General features: G+C 49.2%; 1 protein-coding gene across 6 annotated transcripts in view; it reads right to left on the bottom strand.

Moving 5' to 3' along the window:
* The window catches only part of AGAP1 (ArfGAP with GTPase domain, ankyrin repeat and PH domain 1), a 563651-nt gene that overhangs the window by 321724 nt on the left and 218911 nt on the right, over positions 1–23016 (bottom strand). For all 6 annotated transcript variants that reach the window (XM_079924566.1, XM_079924567.1, XM_079924562.1 and 3 more), the window contains exons 5-6: positions 19807–19948; positions 14637–14771 (exon numbers count right to left, since the gene is read on the bottom strand). In XM_079924566.1, coding sequence (XP_079780692.1) covers positions 14637–14771; positions 19807–19948 — 277 coding nt within the window. The remainder of the gene's footprint in view (positions 1–14636; positions 14772–19806; positions 19949–23016) is intronic.

Here is a 23016-nt window from a genome sequence, read left to right as displayed (position 1 = left end):
TTTTGTTTTAAAAGTATTGAACGACTAGACTGACTAGATGGACATAACAATAAAATGTTGATCGCGAGGCGGTGGGATCACAGGTGATTTTAATTGGCTTCGTTAACAGTTTTCTGTGTTTTTACAAACAAGTGTTATCCTAACCGGAACAACACGAACGTGTAAATACACAGAAATAGGTAACACATGAAATATACATGTGTATTTTCGAGGAAATGGATGTGAACCCGGACTCTGAAAAGCAAAACTCCAGGGAAAGGGTGCGGCCAAGGGACACACGCCCACCCCCAGTGCAAGACTCACTCAGGGAGCCTGGGCTTCGCGCACCCTGACCAGCAGCAAAACTAAGAACAATGAGCTCCGCTTCCCCACTGTTACCTGGCCAGGTGGGCGGGGTCAGCCGCACCTGAGGCTTACTCATGGGATTGGCTCTTTTCCACTCTCCCTCCTTATTTTAGCCATCATATTTATAGCAAGTAAGTTAATGGCATATCACGCTGAGTGATTTCCTCTGGCTATCATCTCATTTCTTCAACGGCCTCCTAACTGTCCCTGTAGCACACAATAGTGTGACCTGCCCAACTAACTGCATTTCTCCAAGGACCATTTAGGGAGAAAGGGCAGGAGACAAAGGACGGGCACTCCCAAAGGGCCCCGAGGAGGGAGACGCCCGGGAAAGCAAGGTGTCCAGGAAAGGAGCCCCTGCTCTGCTCAGTGTCGGATCTGATTTTATGGGCATTTTCACCCACATTTATCTTGAATTACTCGATTCATCAGGGTATTCGTTGAGGATTTCCATCATCAGGGATGTATTTATGAGATCACTGTTCTTCAAACTCCTCTAGCAGTGGCCTTCCTTCTTCCAGAAGAACTTCATCAGGCAACGCCAACAAGGAAAGATTCAGCCGGCTCCTCTGGCTGAGCTGGAGCCTGGCCCCCTGCAGCCCCTGCTCAGAATACGAGGGTTCCCAGGACACTGTCCACCGCCCGCCGACCCTCGAGCCAGCGTGTGTGCATCCCCCGCTCGCTCCTGAGCCAGGCTCACTTTCTGCAGGGCCTGTGGACCCACGCTGGTGCCCTGTGAGTGGTTTAACGCACAAAGTGTGTATTGAATTCAGTGGAAACACCTGCACCTGGGGCCACTGCCCCACCTCCACACGCCCTCTCTCTAATGCTCTCATTTGCAGGGGCTGGTAAAACAGTCTCTGGCTCTAAAAGAAAGTCCGTGAAAGCTGCCCTCCCAGAGGGGCTCTTACGCCTCATGTGGAGGAATTTACCCCACTTCTACCTAACTTCTTGCTCAAAATACCCTGTCCTGTTCCCACTATTCCAAGCACTGAAAACTGTAGAACTCTCCAAATTATATTTTCTTATAAATTCTAAACACTCCATTTGTAAATAACCTATAAAAAAAAATCTATATAGAAGAGGCTGTGACTTGATATACTTCTCACTGGAAGTACCAAACGTGTAATTAGTCCCCTTTTCCAAATAAAGAAACTGAAAATTTTCTGAGCTGAGATGCTACAGTGTCTAATGGAAACGATGCAGTGGGAGAAAATAAAGGGTGAGAGCAAAATACAAATAAATGGAAAGTAACAGGGAGAAGCGATCCACCTTAGGGGGAAAAGAACTAACAGAACAAAACAAAAAAGAAAACAAAACACCACCGTCTCGAGAAACTAAAAGATGCGCCCAAGGCAAGTGCAGTCTCTATCAGAGACTCCTTCCTCTCCTGCGCGCCCCCAGCCCGTCACTGCTGGTCCACAGAAGAGGCCACAAGTGCCAGCTCTCCGGAAGGGTCCTCAACACTTCAGGTGCCTAGAAACCAACCACTCGGCACCTGACCACTCTCAGTAATGGTGCTCTCCTGTGCAGAAAAGGACATCCGTGTTTCCCCAAACTGATCCACTCTGTCCCTCCTGCCCGGGGATGTCAGTCTGACTGTTGTTTGTCTCATCACTAAGTACCAGGCAGCATGAAGAGCCCACAGTCTCCCCAAAACAGGGAGAGGCAACAGCTGGCTGCGCAGGGAAGCTGATGGCCAGGGCTCCACCCCAGACACCTGCCTGGCCCGGGCGCTGGTGAGAGCGCGGCCTGTGCTCCACCGCCTGCCTTCCCATCAAGGGTGCAGACCCTAAAGTGGGGAGCCTGGGCTGTCACTCAGGCTGACGGAACTCTTGGTGGCTTCTGTTCAAAGAGAATGGCGGACTAAATAAATCCATTTATTATACTGTATTAAAAAATAAGCCTAGTTTGCCAAACTTTCATTGATTCTTCTCTAAAGTTACACGAGAGGCAAAATTAGGAAAAGGGGATCTGGGTCCCTTTAACCACAGACTACATCATTTCATCTCTTTTTATTTTATTCTCCTCCCCATTCCAATGAGTGAATGAAACGTTACTTCTGCGTTCGTGCACTGCTGATCCAGTAACTTCACACACTTTATGGAGTGTATCTTACTACAGGTCTAAATGGCCTCTTAAACCAGAGTGTTCGTTTTATTACGTCTGTATTCCGCACAGTGACAGCAAAAGTTAAAAATATGTGAGAATCATCCTTACGAGCTCTTCCGATGCCCCCTAGTGGCATCTTACTAAATTACAAAATTGAGTACTTTCCTTTTGCTATATTTTCATTGAATCTCAGAGACCCTGTCACAGGTCTCCTTCTATGACGCACATATTCTATCACATAAAGAAAACAGTCTGTGTGAATGTGTTTTCATTAGACAGTTTATCCGAAATATTATAACTACAGCACTGCATCTAAGCCGACATCCCTCACTGGTGAAATGGCCTTACACGCTGTATCAAAAATAATGATCGCTTAAAGGGCATTTTCGTTCACTACCAGGTTTAAAATGTAACCAGCGGCTTTTGAGTATAACATTTTCAGGACAAAGGTAGAACTGTGCAGGCAAGAGACGCAGATCAAATTTCTAGCTTCTGCTTTGCTACTAAGCTTCCTCCCTGGCGGAACCGGCCCCAGGGGCCCCGCCTGCTCGTCGGTAAAGCGAGCGGTTGAGCGGGACAGCGTCTCAGGTCCTTCCGGACGTGAAATTCTACAAGCCCGCAGGTCAGGCAAGAAATGAATTTAAATTCAGGAGACACCTGGGTACTTCATTTAATATTGAAATCCTGGTGCATGGATGGGAGTGCTCCCTAACATCTAGGCAACTGCACTGGCGCTCAGTATTTTTTCATTTGGTTTACACACCAAGTTAATTATGAGGGAGTTTCCCGAAATGCCAAAGTCCACAGACAAAACATTCCTCCTTGAACTGTGGCTGCACGTGGAGCACAGCTGGCCAGGGTCGGGTCGCAGCGCCCCCTGCAGACAGAGACACGCACAAGCGAAAGAGCCGCACAGCCCTCTAAGGGGGTGGCACCTGGGGCCGGGTGACAGGCTGGCTGGCCAGACCACTCCCGACGAACATGCCTCAGGTTCTCTTTTCTTTTAGGGCTGACTGCTGTTTGTTAATCACATAGTTAAGTACAGGCTTGCAGGTCCCATGTGCACCCACTGAAGGGCATGTGACTGAACACGGCAGCACTTGGGAGACCTGCAGAGACAGAAAATCAGGCAGCACCACCTGTGCTCCCGGCGGCTGACACAGGTGCCCAGGACACAGTGTGAAAAGAGCACATGCTTACGTCTGCTTTCTTCCGTGTTCATAGCAGTGACTCCTGTGGGTTCGCAAATTTTGACATTTCAGACACTTGATAATGAAATAAGAGTTTTATGTTCCCCCAAAGGGAGGATGTGCTTCGAGCACCTGGGAAACATGGGTCGAGATGAAGTTCCAAGCCCAACCCCAGGAGGAGGACCCAGAATGGCAGCCCAGGGACCTGCCCCGCGGCTGCCCTGCTCTGCAGCCCCGTCCCTGCAAGGAAACGAGGGGCAGGACCAAATCCAAGGACCTGGGTGTTCCCTCTGCTTCCCTCAGAGTTCACTTCACACCGGGGGTCTGTCTCCCACGGTGACACAGGCAGCGCTGGTGAGAAAGTCTGAGGGAACACTGCACCTCTGACACCCAGCTGCCGAAGTCACAGCTCTGCACGGCTCTGGGGACCAGGCCCTGGGGACCAGGCTCTGGGCCCGGCTGCCCTCTGGGGAGCTGGGTGCTCAGGGAACCCACCTGGTACACCCGAGAGGGCATGTCTGTGAGAGCAGCAAGGACCCCCTGCTCCCCACGTATCATCCCAGCCAAGAAAATGGCTGCTACCTCCTAACAAATAAGCTTTTTTTAAATTAAGGGACAGACCTACTGAAAGTAATATTTGGAAAAAACCAGAAGTTATGATTATTTTGTCTATAAACAATAAGCACTTTTAAAATGAAAATATCCACAGTGGCCAGAGTGCAGAAAAAGGACACCTGACGGAGGAAACCTGAGTCGATACAGACTCCCCAGAAGGTTAAGGCTATCAAACCACAAGGACCAAAAGCTTTAAAGCTATGCAAGTCGCTGACCAGCAATCTCAAGTCTGGAGGTGTGTCCTAAAGAAATGATAATGGGGGGCTTCCCTGGTGGCGCAGTGGTTCAGAGTCTGCCTGCCGATGCAGGGGACACGGGTTCGTGCCCCGGTCCGGGAAGATCCCACATGCCGCGGAGCGGCTGGGCCCGTGAGCCATGGCCGCTGGGCCTGTGCGTCCGGAGCCTGTGCTCCGCAGCGGGAGAGGCCACAGCAGTGAGAGGCCCGCGTACCGCAAAAAAAAGGAAAAGAAATGATAACGGGTGGAGATGCAGCTTTAGGCAAAGAGCCAACCACTGAAGCATTAATTCTAAAACAACAAATAAATGGAGGGAGCGGGTCACAAAGTGTCTAACAGAGGACGGGGCCAAAAAGTTGTCACAGCCACTCAAGGAAGGCAGTGTAAAAATCAGAAACTATTTTGTAGAAAAAGTATTTCTGTGAAAAAGGTTGTGAAGTATCAGAATGCCCGAGAATCCATTTTTCAAACGCATGGGCGTCCGTGTACAGCCCCCTTCCCAGGCCTTAATGGTAATAGCCAGCGGGCGGGGGTCTTCCGGGTGGTATTTATTTCCATATTTCATAACCTTTAAAAACCATCTCTCTCTTTTCTTTGGCAAGTCTCACAAAACCCAACTTACTCATCAAAGTTTTTACATCCGTGTCTCTTGTAGACAAACTTACAATCCACTTTTCACAGTTTACTTTTCGCAAATCAGGGATGATCGCTGACAGAGGTGCTAATGCATCATTCCCCTCCTCACAAAATGTCCAATGGCTCTGCACTAAATGCACAAACCAGCCCCAGACTCCAGAGCCTGGTCTTTGGGGGACCCACCATCTGCTCTAACCCTGGCTCCCCCACTCACTCTTGGAGCCAGTGTCCGGCCAGGTTCACCTGGCGAGCGGCATGTAAAAAACACCCAAGTCCACGGAGAGAAGCTATGCTTTCTCGTATGAGAGCATCTCACAACTAACTAAAAGTCAACCTCCTTTGAGGATTACTTTTGTCTTTCACGAACGGAACCAATTTGGTGCTGCTAACCTAGTGGGTAGTGGGTAGTTCCTCAATGAGTATAGGTTACTCAAAATCTGGCTATGTCAGAAAACAGACTTGTGGTTGCCAAGGGGGAGGGCAGTGGGGGGAGGGATGGAGGGGGAGGTTGGGATTAGCAGATGTGAGCTGTTATATACAGAATCGATAAACAACAAGGTCCTTCTGTATAGCACAGGGAACTATACTCAATATCCTATGATAAGCCATAATGGAAAAGAACATAAAGAAAAGTGTGTGTGTGTATACATATAACCGAATATATATATATATAACTGAATACATATATAACTGAATCACTTTGCAGAAATTAAACAACATTGTAAATCAGCTACACTTCAATAAAAAAAAATCTGGCTATGTCCTATAAGGGAAAAAAATGTTATAAAATAAACAGAAGACTCCAAAATAACTTGGAAACATCAGCTACAGATCGTAACAATTTCTCACTATCCTAATTAAGTAACATCTTCATATTCTTTTGATCAGAGACTCTGTGGAGGGTTAAATAGGTCAAAAAATACATCACCGTTTAATCATCTTAAAAACATTAGAAAGAGCAGAATGCCGTGGCATTAAGAACTGATTAGGAACAAAAATAAAAGCCATTTGTATGCATTAATGATACATCAAGCTAATTCAAGCTGGCTGAAGTCATTAAGAGGAATCCTGGGGCAAAACACAGCTCTGGTGCCACAGCGCGGCAAAGTATTGAAAGAACCATTTTCTATGGCACTGATACAATTAATTCTCTGAGCAAAAGATAGGCTCTTAACGCGAAAATCAAAACGCAGCACATTTACTAATAGTGTGTTTAATGGCCTCGTGTTGGTAGTGTGAGAGTTAACTCAGGCATTTCTGTGCACTTACACGAACACTGGGACCCACTCAATGCTCCCAGGGGAAGCACAGCATGACAAGTCCAGGCTCAGGGTAAGAAAATGCCAGGGAAGATCCAAGCCTCTATCAACACAACATCCCACGACACCATGAGATAGAAGGTGGCTCACTGTCTCTCGCTGTTTATAGTATCATCAATCTTGATAAAGATTTTCAGATGACTTCTATGTTATTTTTTAAAAGAATTAAAATGCCTCTCCTTGTAATGGTTCCTTCTACTCACATCAGAAACCAGTTTAAGAATTATCATTTCACACCTGATTCCGTATTGTTATGTTAAGGCCAGTACCTGCAGTCTGTGGAGTATGAACCACACTGATAATTTAGAAATTCCCCCCTACCTAAAAATTGTCATTTTGGGTAAGTGATTTTAAGCAAATCAGTCAATATTCCAAGGAGATAATTCCTCTTTGAAAGGAATTATCAGTGGACCTCTGGGTCCACTGAACATGATGGGAGATAAATTCTTAAAAAGGGCAACTTCTAAGCAAAGAGACTCCAAATGAGGAACGAGCTGATTTCATACTGGTGACAATAATCATGTTTTAAAACACTTGAGTTATTCAAGGTTCATCACCTCTCAGCTCCGGATTGCTCAGTGCAGCCCAGTCACTGGTCTCACCTTGATACATTCCCTACCTGTTCACCGTGTTTGGAAGACCTGGTTGCAGATCACGTGCCAGACGCACCGGGCTCCCCACCCCTAAGAACTTTTGAGCTCAAAGATTTTTTTCTAAGAACAGTAAAGTAACTCAAAAGTTCTTCTGTTTTTCTTTTGTTTCCTCTGAGAATACAGTTTACTACACCAAGTGTTGCTACGTTACTTCTGGCATTCATTCATTACTTCGACGTGTGATTTAACTCTGTTACAGAGAAAGCTTCCCTGGTTAAGAAATTCACTGCATTTGAAAATGCATATATAAGCGGTACTGACAATGTCATGTTTCATAAAAATAGTTACTATAAATCATTTACACACTTCCTCACCCAAACATACACGAGGGTTACAGCACAAGGAGAACCACCTCCCCAAGCCTACACATCCCTAATCACTCCATGCCCCCTCCACTCACAGGCTCATCAAAAGTCTACTTAGCGCTCGGAATATTTTCAGTTTGGTGAGAGATGATCCGCGATGGGCCAGGTATGGCTTTTTTGGAAACAACTTGCAGATTCTAATTTCCAGGGAATGAGACCATGTTAAAAGCTACCAGGCAGTGACAGCCAAAGACACCTGTGGTTAATGATGACATCAGGGCAGCTGCAAAACCAGGGTGAAGACCGCCTTGTAAGACTTAACCAGTTAACTTGAGAGGAACCTGATGACTGTTTTCCTTTTCTTTTGTCCCCCACCTTAGCATCACCACGTGAGTGCTACGTAAGACTTAGGTAGGTAACTTTTTTCACGTCATCCCTGTTCTTGGGAAGTTTTAAACTAGTAAAAACCTTTAAAAAGTGTAATTTAAGCAGCTGAACCTTTTTTGCCCCATCCTAATACACACTAACCAACCATCTGTCCCAGGAAGTCCTGCGCATACAACTTTCCACTGCAAAGAGGGCAGTGAGAGTGGGCGGGGTGGGTGTGGGCACAGTGACAGTGATGGGCACAGAGGTGCAGTGAAAACAGGAAACAGACACGCGGGCCCGACACCAGCCGAACGATGTGACTTCAGGAAGCCAACCGCTCAGAGAACGTGGCCCCCCACTACAACTCAGGCCTCGTAAGATCTACTACCTTACACCGTAAGCCCTTAGCTTAAACTGCGACATAAACATTAGTCATCATCATAAATGATAAAAAATACATATTAACAGATACTCAATGACACTTAATGACTTAGTTCACTTTTTCAGTATATATTAAACGCCAAATGGACACACATGGCTTGCTTTTGAACATGAAAAATCTTATCTTTGAAAGTACTCTTTTGGAAAAGAAAACATATATATAAATAACAATAAATTGGCTCCAATCTGATCTCTAACATAATAAAAATAGGAGAAAAACAACAGCAACACTACAGATAACAACATAGGCCACCCCGCCGGTGAAAAGTAAGCTGGTTCCAGGAAAGAATGGAATAGGCCTGACACATCCCTCAGCAGGAGGAACAGAAGACTGTGATGTAAGCAAGACAAGACGGTGCCAGATGGGGCCTCCCTGGCGGCGCAGTGGTTGAGAGTCCGCCTGCCGATGCAGGGGACGCGGGTTCGTGCCCCGGTCCAGGAAGATCCCATATGCTGCGGAGCGGCTGGGCCCGTGAGCCATGGCCGCTGAGCCTGCGCGTCCGGAGCCTGTGCTCCGCAACGGGAGAAGCCACAGCAGTGAGAGGCCCGCGTACCGCAAAAAAAAAAAATAAAAAAACCAAAACGGTGCCAGATGATGCCACACTGGGGAGAAAAGCCCAGAAGACTGCTTACACTTAATGATGCCCTAACACATGCAATTAGGTTCCACCAACTGGGCTCATTAACACAGCTACCCCTGTACTGGACACTCCTGTAATTAGGGCCAAGCAGCTGCAGACGTTTCACGTGAAAGGGGATTCTCTGTACATCAGGGTTTCAGTTTTTGGAAGCAAAGGCTGGAAAGCACACTGACGCTGCGTGCGGCACCACGGGACCCGGGCAGGTGTGCGATCTCTCGGGGCTCGGGCCTCGGCATGAGGGAGCCGACCCCCAGCAGGCGTGAAACCCAAGTAGAACAGCTTCTGCGAAAGCATTTTCCAGAATGTTGACTGCAGCACACATCTGAAGAGCTGGGGTGGGATGAACTGGGAGATTGGGATTGACATATGTACACCACCGTGTATAGAACAGATAGCTGAGGGGAACCTGCTGTATAGCGCAGGGAGCTCAGCTAGGTGCTCTGTGGTGACCCGGATGGGTGGGACCGGGAGGCGGGGTGGGAGGGAGGTCCAAGAGGGAGGGGATATAGGGATGTACGTATACACAGAGCTGATTCACTTCGTTGTACAGCAGAAACTAACGTAACACTGTAAAGCAACTATACCCCAATAAAAATAAAAAAAAGAAAGAAAGAAAGAGCTGGGTGATGGTGTCGCAAGACTGCCGTGAGTCTTCCTAGGAGGGGGGCTGCTATAGATAAACGTCCACCCCCAGGACAGCTGGAGGGAACCCTCAGTAAAGCAGAAGGTCTAGCAAGAGGCAGACAGCGACCTTCAAATGCCACTGCCCAGCTTTGCCAACCACACGTACCTAAAGCTAAATCGTTTCTGTGGATATAAATAAAGCAGACCCGTCCCAGAGCAGAAGGTCTCCCACGTGAGATGACGGAACCACCCTGACAAACAACCCAGCGACAAAATCCAGCAGCCCTGGGCGGAATGAAGCAGGATGGCAATCTGCAATGCGTCTACATCTTGGTCTATACGGATCTTGAGCTGGTCCACCAATTACTGTCAGAGCAGAATCTTGCAGGTAGGTTTCCTACTGTTCAGTGAATAGAAGCTTAAGAAGTTAAACCTTTAGTGGGGAGTATGCCTTAATGTGTACAATAGGATGCTCTGAGTCAGGATTTAACAAATGATTGCAACTTTAGAATGTATGTGCAAGAATATTAAATTCTGCATACAACTGATGCTGGGAGGCATAACACAACATCCTATACGTAAAACAATACTGTTTACGATTCACAGAAATCTGCATCAACTCATGCTGGGGGCGGGGGAGGGAAGGAGGGAGGGGAAGGGCATAAAGCAGCTTAGATAAGGGAAAGACAAGATGGTGTTCTGTACCACCAGCTGGTTCTACGTCGCATTCCGTATAAAGGGAAGCCACTCTTCTTTAGGTATCAGAGATCTTTAAAATATGCAAGCCAGATGCCATAATTTAAAGATTATAAAATATACCGCCAAAACCTTAGAGGTCCATCAGCTCTCTTCCACAAAACGCCAAAACAAACAAACGGATCCTCCCTCATCCCTAGGCTGAGATAACTGTTCTGTGACACAAATCACTATGCTCATCACACGTCCATGACACACCACTGCCACTCTCGACAAGACAAGCTACAAACACGGACACCCGATATAAGGTGAGATATTTAAAAGTGTTCAAAGAGTGACTAAAATCCACAATTTCCAAAACCCAACCCCAGGAAACTAAAATCATGGCTGCTCTATCGTGAAGACTTTCTTGCCCCCAAGACGGCGCATGTAACCCTCCAAGGGGCACTTTCACCACCCACACCAATGACTTTTCACTACCTTTAAGCTCTGCTTGGTCTTCTGAGGGAAGAATTCACTTTTGTCGTTAAGCCGTGTTTATTTTAGCTCATCACTGAACGTCTCGCTTGAAAACTCCCACCAGCAACACCACCTTCCTTTACCTGCCCAGAGGCTGAACTAGAACACCATGAAAGACGTGCTCACTGCAAGGGCTCTGGCCACTCAAACCTGGTTCCTTTATAGAAAGTGACACTTTTCTTTTTTTAAGAAAAAGGAAGAAAAAAAAAATTACAGCACCAGAGAAACGATACCTGCCGAGAATGAACTTTATTTGCTGCAATCCTGTTTCTGCATGTATCCAGGCCCTAATCTGGACAAATGACCAGGGACTTTCAAAACACTGAATGCCAAACACAGAAGTCACTGTAATATTAAAAATACAACAGCCTGCAGTTCCTCTCCCAGACATGCCAGGGGCAAACAAAACAGCACAGAACGGGACTGAGAGACATGGGGTGGGCCCCGGGCAGCCCACAGGGCCCCAGAACGCCCCGAGGGCCCTTCGGGGAACCCAGACAAACAGATGGGCAACCAGGCCCCAAGCCAGCTTCAGCTGCCCAGATTAAGTAAAAAGCAACGAGTGTATTAATTCTCAAAAGGCGAATCTGACTTACAGGAAGCCCCTGTGCAGGCCAGATCTTTCTTCTCCACAAGCTACACAAACTAAGAAGCAGAGGGTGACCCCAGGCTGTCAAGCAGGGGCGACGGAAAGCACCCTAGTCCGGCACTACCTCTTCTCCGCCCCCAGGCAAGATGTCGCCTGCATTTCTGGGTGACTGTTCTAAGTTTATCTTCCCTGCTGGACTTTCACTTCACCAGGACGGGGGCCCTGACTGTGCTTCCAGGCATGAGGAAGGCTGGGGCTCAACTAAGGGAATGAATGAACGAACGCAACAACCAACCTGCTTCGCTTCCTCCTGATACCGAGAAGCGAACAGAGAACCTCCCTCCTGAATCACCTTCCAGGAGATACGTGACGACACCAGCAAAACCATCCTGTTTCTCCACTATTTTCACATTCTGTCTTCTGTGTTAGGACACTTAGAGAAGCAAAGACTAAGGCCCCTGGTCTCGTACAAAGCAGAGCTGGGCAGCCAGTCGATCGGGAGCTCGGCCTGCAAGAGCAGGGGGAGGTCGGAGCTGGGGTAACACACCGGGTCTGGATGCTTCTTTGATCGATAAGCTAATGGTTACACAGAAGTCACATGCTTTTTAAAAAATTTTTCTACCATGCAAAGATATAAAAAGTACACAAATAAAAGTAAGCCCTAGGGCACAGAGAAAGCCCTGAAGTCAAAAAAAGAAATCCAGATATACCGAGTCCGTGAGTGGGCAGTGAACCTGTGCAGTGAGTGTACCCTGCCCCCAGCCTGCGCCGGGTATGTGGGCAGGACCCAGATGCTCTGTTTTAGTGACAAAATGGTTAAGGCTCTAGGTTCCCGGCTCCCAAGACTGGGGTCCAATCCACGCGAGTACCTGTGGTCAAGGTACCTGACCTTTCTGAGCCCTGAGTTCTTTAGCTATAAACCTTCCAAGTTGGTTTTTTTTTCTTTTCTTCCCTTGAAGATTAAAATGGATGGTTATTGCTAATGATTTCCAAGTACTGAGTATATTCCCCATTCGGTGAGCCACTACTTTCACCAGTAACAATTCAAGAGTTTACGATTAACAAATAAAAAGGTTTACCATCTAATTACCACAGAAAATATGCAGAGTAACCGCAATCTTATTTTAGAAACTTAACCTTCACGTAAATAGAAATATTTTAAGAATAAAATCACAACAGTCACAGAAGTTGCAGTATCATGCAGACTTTGTACAATCCAAATACTCAATGGGACTGTATCGTTTCTAAAGTAATAACAAAATGTTCTGGAAATCTCGCAAGCCTGTGAAAACTCACACTTCGAGTGTAATATGGTTCACCTGTGGAATCACTGAGGAGCCGTCACAGCAAGGAAACACTGGTATTTTAACCAATGACTTTCGGAAAGGTCCTTCCTCACGCTCCCCTTGCCAGCTCCCAGCTTGAGGATGACAGGGAAGCAGCCCCTGCACACTGGCCCCTGCCCACTGCCTCGGATCCCCTGGGTGCTGGGCAGGGAAGCTCCATACCTCGTCATCCCTGAGCACTAGTTAGTTTACTATGTGTAGGAGGAGTTCATTTATTTATGGGAAGTTCACATTTGCAAACCTCCATCAACGTACAAGGAAAGCAATCACTGTGGAGAAGAAAATCATCCACACAACTACATGCCGATCCTCTACGTCAGGGATGGGCAGACTTTCTGTAAAAGGCCACAGAGTATCTCAGGCTTTCTTGGCCAAAAGGTCCCGCTGGAACCACTCAACTCTGCGGCAACACCCAAGAGCAGCCCAGCCCACCCCTCCCGCAGCCTGTAAACAGAAAAGTCTGTTTATAGAAACAGGCTGTTGGCCAGGTTTGGCCCCTGGGCCCTAGTTTGCAGACCTTTCATCTGTTAATACTCCACTTTAACCATCACAGGGGTTTCCACTATTGGGGCAAACGGCGACCTCGCCCACTGGAGCCCACCGCTCGGGAGAGCCCCACAGGCTTCCTTGCGTCATCCTTCACGGTGTCACTAACGTTCAAGGGCTGCAGATACTGGCCCTGAACGGCTTTTCAGTGGGGTCTGCTCCCGAGCACGGGTGGGCAGGGCCCGAGGAGGCCCACGTAAATGTGCGGTAAAGGACAAAGGGGGCGCAGAGCCCTGGGGACTGGGGGCTGAGCTGGGAGGGGAATGTGACGTATAGGGACTAAATAGGATAAATGTACTGAAAGATAGAAAAGGCTGATAATTATCCGGGAGGCGGATAAGAGGAAAGAGATGGCAAGCTTAGAAAAGGAACTGGCTGCTAAGGAAAGTGGAAGAAAATGCAAAGTTAAAAAATGGACACAATCTTTGAAATTTAATAAAATGGCAAGAGTGTGCAATTCCTATAATTTTCTCTGAAAGCTCGTTTGGACATTTAAAAAAAAGCATAACCTGCCCGGTTTGGGGAAGTGCTGGGAGCACCCCATCATTACTACTCTTCCTGGCATTAACAGTCTCCCCAGGGCAAGGCCTCCACGACCCCAGGAGCAAGGGCGGCCTCCAAGGAGACCAAGCCTGGCTGCCCTGCTCAGCCCCCAACAAGCCCCGGCACAGAGCTGGGGATGCAGAGGTAGGTCTAAACCAGATTAACCCAGAAGAGGAGGGGGCCTAGGATTCCCATGACGCCCATCAGAAACAGAACCCTCTGCCGGGAGCATCCTTCTCCCGCGTCTTTGATGCTAACCTACCCCAGACCCTCCCCGACCCCACTAGACCAGAGACCACCTTCCCCGCTACAGACCCCACCCCCCCGCCTCCCTCTCATCCCCACCTGCTCTCTCCCCCGCCCTCCAGGCCTGACGTCTGCCATCACAGTTGTGTACGGGGGGGACCTCTGCTCCACCAGGAGAATTTCCCACCTGAGGCGTGGCTGTCCTGGAGGTGAGGGATCAAGAAGGAGGCAAAGACACAATTCCCAAATGCTGGCGCTCACTTCCAGCCAGCGGCCCTGAGGCGTACTTACTTCTGGCCAAACTTGACTCTCTCTCTTTTCTGCTTTCTCTCCTCCAAACCCAGCATGAAATATTTAAACCTTTTTTTTTAAAATGGGGCTGAATAAACAGTGAGCACCTACAGTGAAGCAGAAATGATGCGTGTGTACGTATGACACGTCCTGTGCGTAAATAACCATTTGAGAAATGCTTCATCCTGTGCAGAAAGAGGTCACCAATGGTACACACAGGACTGTTTCAGGGTGGACGCTCAGCGCACCCCCTGAACGCGACCCGGGGCTGAGGGTCCCCCTCCCTGTAGGGAGCGCTCGGGGTCACGTCATCCGCGTGGACCAGTGACCGGTGTGAGATGAATGGATGCTGCAGGCACAGCACGAGTATTTACCGTCCTGGAAGACCCTCTCCACGTTCAGCCCGTACGTGGCGCACGTCTCGTAGTACGTGCACCTCTTGAGGTCGCTGGAGAGCTTCCGCGCCCTGGCGTCGTCGATGACCCGCGGGTTGGTGGAGCTGATGGCATCTGCAACAGACCGACAAGAAGCGGCGACATGGTGACCACGAGCGGCCTGGGGACGTCCCACCACTCACGGCCCCCAGGAGCTCAAAACCTGCCCCACGCTCAGCACTGCTGGGATTCTTTTCAGGACCTGGAGTTTTCAAAACACCGTTTATCGCCAACATAATCATCCCAGACACCACAACGATCAGGCGTTTCAGAGGATCCTGCTTCTGAATATGAAATGAAAGAATGTCCCCGAAGACCGGAAGGAAAGGGTGCGAGTTCAATGTGGCTCCAGAGGACAATGCTTTAACAAGGAAAACCACACGGTCGCTACGTGTGGCGACCCCGGCACACGGCACCCGGGGAACGCACGCCCTCCATCTGCCCGCTGGACACGCGCTCATGGAGCCCTGTTGGGTGCCTGGCCCGGTTCTAGGCACGGGGATGCCCCCCAGGGAACAAAACTCTGTGCTCTCACAGAGGGGACATTAGGTCAGCTGGGGAGGGAGGCAGAAGATAAGTAAGACACAAACGAGGAAGGACGATGGGTGTAGGATGGGACGTAGGGTAGGAGCTGGGTCACAGGGCAGGGATCAGAGAAGCCACACCTGCAGCAGGTGGCGGGTGGGGGAGGGTGCCTGGGGCAGGGGGCGGCAGAGCGCCGAGCATTTAAGGGGGACCCAAGGGCGAGGCAGGAGTGGGAGGGGGCCTGGGGCACTGGAGGGGGTGTCGCAGACTAGTGTGCGAACCACGTTGGCTCTTAACAGGTGGCTCGGGTGGGGGACTTCCCTGGCAGTCCAGTGGTTAAGACCTCGCCTTCCAAGGCACGGGGTGCGGGTTCGATCCCCAGTCGGGGAGCTGAGATCCCACATGCTTCGCGGCCAAAAAAAAAACCAGAACATAAAATAGAAGCAATATTGTAACAAATTCAATAAAGACTTTAAAAGTGGTCGTCATCAAAAAGAAAAAAAAAAAGATGGCTCGGCTGGGAGACACCCCTCACCTCCTTCAGGACCTGTGTACAGATGGGGGCATCTGAGCCGCGAAACACATGTCAGGCACCAGCCACTAGTCTCCTAATAAAAAGAAATGCAGCCCTTCTTTTCTTTCAGCTCGGCATCCACGAGGCCCTCTCCCCGTTCGTTCTGTTACTACTGAGTAAGTGGGGGGCAGCTACACGCCCCGCACACAGGACCAGAGGACGGGCTGAGACGTTCCGGCCGGCGTGCTACCCTGCGAGGACACACACGTTACAGGGCTGCTCCTGACGTGGCATTTTCCCCGAGGGCAAGAAAGCTCCTGAGTTACAGGAAACGCTCAACATCTCTTTAACCAAAAACCCGCCACCGGCATTTTCTGTACGAGTCCAGGGAAAAGCGATGTAAGTCACACAAGACAGTGACAACCTTTTAAATGCCTGCTGCTGCACAGGAAGTGCCTGAGGCACTCAAATTCCTGGAAGTAGTAAACAAAAGGGACATCTTGAGGGAATAATTTATTGATTTTTCCCCCCTCTTTCTCTTCTCCTTACTCCCTATTTTTTCTTTTTTTCCTAGTCCCATGGAATAGGTTTAACCGATAGTTCTGAATTACTCCTAGAGAAACTATGATTCAGGACCCTTCTCCTGACAATGACCGGAGCCACCTCAAACAGATGTTCCAGAACATTCCCTGGCAGGGCCTGTTAGAGGGATTTCTTCAAACACTATCTCGTCCTGTCTTCTTACCTTACAGAATAAGAAATTTGACTTGGATTTCATAACACTTAAGGAAAAGAAGTCTGTTTTTTTTTTAAAGGTGTAAACATCTTTTAAGAAAACAGTAGAAAAAAAGTTAGAAACCCAGAATTTTCCAGTGCTTTGGTATAAACTAGAAAATACACGCCACAGAGCATGAATCCCGCTTCAGATTTATCCTGACCCCGTAATCCCCCAGGCCCTCCTTCCCCGGTGGGTGCCCACTCATTTCTGTCCCATCTCAGCTTCCTTCCAAGATACACTGTCATGTGTCAGAAGCTAGACCCTACACGTGAATGCTCTTCTGGCCTTATTTTTCATTCCTCTTGTGACTCTGCATCTTTTCACAGCTTGGGCTTCGCCCTCCAATCAAGATGATCTTCAAGTCTTTAAAACAGATGTTTAAGAGACATCACACCATCACCTGGTCCTCTGAGGAACATCCTCCAGCTCCCCGATGGTACCCGGGAGAGAACACGTCCCCCCACCTCTGGGTAAGGCCCCACACCCCACGTACCCTTCAGGAATTGTCTTAATTCTTCTCTATCTTCTCCATCCCATAATCTCCCATCTCGAGGCCACCAGCCCCGACCGGCTGGGAGGGAAACCTGAGATCCCCTCAGCCGTTGTCTCTGGCACCCCACGCAGCCTGTACAGCATCAGGACAAGCGTGGCTTCACAGAAAGCGAAACGAGCTAATGGTACCTATGGGTGGAACCTTCCAGAAGCCCACACTCACTCCACCTTCCTGCCACGGGGGCTTCCAGGGTGCTCTGGGAATCAGAGGTCTGGCTGATGACCACGAGGAGCCCTCAGGTGAGGACTGTCCCTAATTGATAACATTCCCGTCCTGCTCCTTTGGGACATGGCTTTGCTGAAGTCCAAACAGGTCTCACAAATGAATATGAGGGGACAGGGAACAAGCCCTCCAGCAGTGCTCCCAGGTGCTCGCTGGGTGCAAGCTCCCAGGTGTACCTTGCAGGTACATGGCCCTCAATCGACAGACGCTTATAAAACTAGAGGGAATAAAAGGGGGCCGGTTCCTCCACATCAGGGCTTCCCCAGAGCCTCTGTGGAGCCATCTCCAGGCCTCCCTGAGACACAGACCATCCACCATCCTGGTGGGAGGTGAAGATGTGCCTTCCTTCAGCTGGGGCGGGAGACACAGAGGCTGCACTTATCTCCAAGGTCCGCAGCAGGGAGAGATATGCATCTGCAATCCCAGCAGGACCTCAGGAAAACTGGCCACATGTGGAAACATCAGGAACAAAAGCAACCACGCACTCGACACTGGTGTGCCCACGGATGCCCCCACTGCCTTACGGGATTTCCTCCCTTCAAGGCCTGGTAGCGTCAAGGTCAACAGCGGCCTGGAGCGAGTGATGCAGGGTTTGCACGGCCACGTGCAGGGACCCCAGACTCGCCACCCCTACTACCCAAAACACTGCTGTGTAGGAAAGACAACAAACTGATCAAAGTTACCTTTCTGGCCTGGATTGAAAACCTACCTGCCCTTTATCCCGGTGAGTCCACCGCAGAAAGGCATTCTGCATCCTGAACACAGATCCCCTGAACCCAGGCGGCTGGTAAGGAGCCGCCCATACAGACCCTGCTTTGGCTCAGAAATGCCCTCGGTAGGCCTGCAGGAAGAGGCGCTTACTGGAAATTAACTGCCTCGATGTCGATTTCAAGGCAGCTTGAAGCAAGGTCTTCTTTAGACGAGCTGCCCACTATAAAATATTACGTATTAAGAATTTTCAGGCCAACTCAAATATGCCAATTCTGCACATCCGAACAAGAACCAAGGGCTTTTTACTGGCGTGCCTTGTCTCCCAGTGACCACTAGAGGGCGCTTTGGGCATAAAAAACCTCTCAAGTCCCATGTTGGTCTAAATCCACCTCTGCTCTGAAGGTTTCAGGTGTGAGACCGCTGGCCACGACATACATGCTATTAAAAAAAAAAAAAAAAAAAAAAGAAGAAGAGGGGGGACTTCCCTGGTGGTGCAGTGGTTAAGAATCCGCCTGCCAATGCAGGGGACACGGGTTCGAGCCCTGGGCCGGGAAGATCCCACATGCCGTGAAGCAACTAAGCCTATGCATCGTAACTACTGAGCCTGCTCTCTAGAGCCCATGAGACACAACTACTGAGCCCGTGTGCCTAGAGCCTGTGCTCCACAACAAGAGAAGCCACCGCACCGCAACGAAGAGTAGCCCCAGCTCACTGCAACCAGAGAAAGCCCGCGCACAGCAACAAAGACCCGATGCAGCCAAAAAAAGGGGGGTGGGGTGGGGTGGCAATGAAGTTCTCTCCGTGAAAACCCAACCCTCCCGTTTTACATCTAGCACCCTGAGCAGATGACTTTAGTTTATTCCACACTGTTTTCTCCCAACACACACACCCACTCCACGATTCAGGCTTATCCTGCCAAGGCAGCGGATTACCCCGCCAGAGCTCTCAGTTATATTAGATCTGGTGCCACGCACGCAGCTAATTGTTCTTGCTTGTTTGACGCAGCTGGTTTCTTATTTGGAAAAGTCTTACATCAGGGCATGCAAGGGCAGACCAGATGTGCTCATTCTAAAGGAATTAACAAAAACAGAACCTGCACCAAAAAATGAAAGGAAAATCCAGTGTTTCTTGACATGATTATATTTTTTAAGTTCCCCATTTTTCTGACAAAGCAGTTTTAAAGTTAACCTTCATCTGACTTTTAAAAACATTCCGTACGACCCCTGAGTTAAGTCCCCAGTGGCAGGCACCAGCACATCAATGAATCTATGATCAAGGGCATAGTAAGTGACGTCACTTTACTAAAAGACCAAGTTTTAAGTGTCCTAGAAAGAAACACAAAACGTACCCACATGGTAAGATTCTATGCTTTCTAAGGGATCTGCTAAAAATGAGATACAGCTCATAAGACATTAAGAAATAGAGCAGAATAAAACAAAACTCTGTATTATATCAGAAATCAGTATTAAAGGTACAAAGGTTAACATAAATAACCTTTTGGGGCGCTTATATATTATTTTGTAACAGAGAATTAAGATATCCTAATATAGAAATTAGAGCTCTTGGGAGTGTAGGGGGGGGTGTTTTGTTTTGAAGTTGCCAAGTGACTTCTCCACTGAATCGAATCAGGAAGTGTGACAGTTTCAGTTTCACGGATGCTCACTGTAAAAAGGGAGCCTTCAGTAGGAAATTACTGCTGCTTTAAACCGTTTCCAAACCCCTCCACTCTGAAAACACAGGCCAGGAATCACTTACTGCTCAACTGCTGGAGCCATAGAAGCACAACCTGCCCTCGGGCACCACTCACCCTGGGTTCCCACCAGGACCAGCGGAATCTCACTCGTGTTCCGGTAGTTGGCCATCCGGCTGTAGTAGTGGTAGACCGTCTGGAAACTTATCTCATCCTCCAAGCTGAAGACAAATATAACAGCGTCCACCCACATGGCAAACTGGGGAGAAAAGAAAGGCAGGTGAGCAGGAGATATTGAGTGAGGAGCTCACGAGAGAAAGGCAAAGGAGCAGCATGGGGTCACCTTCATGAACACAGGACGAAAGGCCGGCAGACACGCCTCCAGCCGGGCCACGTCCGACATCTTATAGCGCATCGCTGGGGCGTCACGAACGCCCTTCTCATCCTCGCACACACGCCTGTGATGGCCCTCAGCCCCTTCCCACCCAGGCCACGTTGTCTCCAGAGTAAAACCTGACATCCTTCCCCAAGGGAGTGTCTACCCACTGGCCCGACTCGGCCAATGGAAGGCAAACCCCGCGCACAGCAGAGCCGACCTGGAGATAGGCACGGAGGGCGGCCTTGCAGCTTCCTGTTTCACCCCAAACTCCCCAAGAAGGCCGCCCAGGAAGCCGTGCTGGACCCCTGAGATGGGGCTCTTCCTCTGGGTGCCCACGGCTCAGAAATCCTCCACCTCCAGGGCCAACTACTCCCTCAACATGTGAGGCCTTCGTGTTGTAAAGATCAGCCGTCCCTGATTAATTCCAGCACCCTTCAAGGAAATCATGACTCACTGCCGAAGAAATTAACAAAAGCAATGCACAAAACTTAGGGGAAAACAATGAAAACCCCACAACGGCCGACTCCTGTCATTTTATTCTCATTTTTCTTGCATCCAGCTGAACTCACATCAGATCCTCTCTCTGGCAAATAACCACACCCTCAAGCACACGTTATCTCGTGGAACACCCATAACTGTCCTGTAAAGCTGGAGCCAAGAGAGGAGAGGGTCCTGGAAGCTCAGCAGCTTCCCAGGGCTCCCAGGGTCACAGAAGTGGCGCTGAGGAAGAGACTTAGCACCAGAGACCCTTCTCTTTGATGAAAGACCCAAGTGAAAATCAAAAAAAAAAAAAAAAAAAAAAAAAAATGCCCCACATGCTTTCTCTAAAAGAACCTGCAGCTCCCACATAAGTTCTGCTGGTCAAGGCATCAGCTCTAATGTTTGGTGAAATTTTCAGTGGGTTAAGCTCTGACTTCCACACATAAATGAAAAGCGTATTCAGTTACAAATGGAGATTTTATGCAACAAAACGTAAATACACCTGAAGTTCAAACGATAAATATGAAATTAAATGAGAAAGAGAACTTGGGGCCAGTAGCCTTGGGACTGGCTGATGCCTCCTGAGGGCCCAGGACTCAGGCTGACACGGCATCTCCTTCTCCCCTTCTCTACCTTGAGATGTGTTTTCCTTTCTCTTCCCAAGAATCGGGGAGAAGTCAGCTTCCCCACGCCCAAGAGCACCTTATGAATGCTTGTGGTCCCTGGGACCAGCCCGCACCTCCCAAAACTGACAACCACCTGACCCTCCGTGCAGAGGAAATGCAAACCAGGCCACATCCTCTCAAGGGTGCATCCTGAGAGCCCCAGGGCCTAGTGAGCAGTGGGCACTCCACAGATGTCCCCCATCCACCCCAGCGGCTTCTCCACCAACTGCAAAAAAAAAAAAAAACAACCCAAAAAACCAGTTAACTGGCAGAGTTTTCACACCACCTAATAGGACACCAGTATCCACAAAATCCTGCAACTTCACTCATGAAGCCGTCATTACCTTCGCAGACTATATGACATGATCTGCAACAGTGGAAACAAACATCATGCTCACATGTGCCTAGGAGTGGTGACTTGAAAACAGTTCTTTTCCTTGAAGGTCCGAGTACACTCGGCCTAGTTTTGAAAGGCTCCATTTGACATCCCCTCAAAGCAGAAATCTGCACTTTAACCAGGGTAAGCTTCTAGCCTAATGATGCTTCTGTGGGAAGTATGTGCTAGAATAAGGGACTGGTCCTCAGGGAAACGCACGGCCAGGGGCCAAGACAGAGACCTCCTGGGGGCCCTAGTTCTACCCCCGGCGGGGCGGGGGTGTGGGCCGGCCACCTCGGCCTGTGCCCTGATGCCGTGAGATCTCAGGGCGTCAGCGTCCTTGGTGACGGGAACGCTCAGAGCATCGTCCCCCAGGGTCATCTCGAGGATTAAGTGAGCTGCACCACTCGGGGAAGGTGGCGGGGCCGGGGGCTCAACCAGCGTTACCGATTCACAATATGTGTGCTTTCCAGACACGAGAAGAAACTTACAAGAGCTCCATTATTGCTCACAGGCCTTAAGTTTTTTTGTTTTATTCTTAAAAGCCAATTCTTTAATTAATCAGGGACTAAAAGGAAGGAAAATGATTCTGTGTCGAATGACATCACATGTCCTAAGCATCTGAGGCTACGGAAAAGATGTATTCCATAGGAATACGTGCTTCCTAGAGGAAAGATGCTTCTCAGAGGGTACATACCACTGGAGAGAAAAACCTCTGGGATTTTTAATGTCACCGTCTGGGGATGTGGGGAACACTGGGCCTGAGCTTCGTAATAAGAGAACCACCCCCCAAAAAATACTTTCATTAAAAAGGCAACCCCAACAGCAATCATGGCTGATGAAAACTTCAGGGTGGGGCAGTGCTCCGAGCCCCTAATTCCTCGGGCTGGAGTTCCCTCTCCAGTGTGGGCCTGGAGACTGGTCTCACTGCGGTTAAACTCTGGCCCCGGGCAGCCTGCTCACTGCTCCACGGCTGGCGTCCGGGGAAGCGCCGTGTCTCTGCAGCCCTGGGCCCCCCAGCATCCCATCCCTGGCAGCATCCCGGGACAGCAGCGCCTCTGAAGCCACTACACCAGCTCCAACATGCGCTTCTGTACGTCTCTCAACTTTCTTCTTAGATTCTTTATGTCAGAGCTAAGGTGTGCTCTTTACATGTGAGATTGCCCCTGGTCACTCCAAAACATTTACGAGCTAGAAAAGCGGAAAATCACCCCAGGTGACACCCACACTTTACCTACGTCATTCTCCTATTACCACCTGCCTCGGAGGGAACCCTTGTGATAGCAAGACAGACGTCCCACGGGCGAAGGACCACTCAGAAAAAGTGACTGAACTTTCAGCACCATCATGAACCTTCTAGGACAGTGTCAGACATCACACCCTGTCCTGCGTAAGTATAAAGTAACAGACGTGCGCTGAACCCGAGC

This window comes from Stenella coeruleoalba (genome assembly GCF_951394435.1).
Source record: "Stenella coeruleoalba genome assembly, chromosome: 6".
Lineage (NCBI taxonomy): Eukaryota > Metazoa > Chordata > Mammalia > Artiodactyla > Delphinidae > Stenella > Stenella coeruleoalba.
This window is presented reverse-complemented; position numbering and strand designations above follow the sequence as displayed.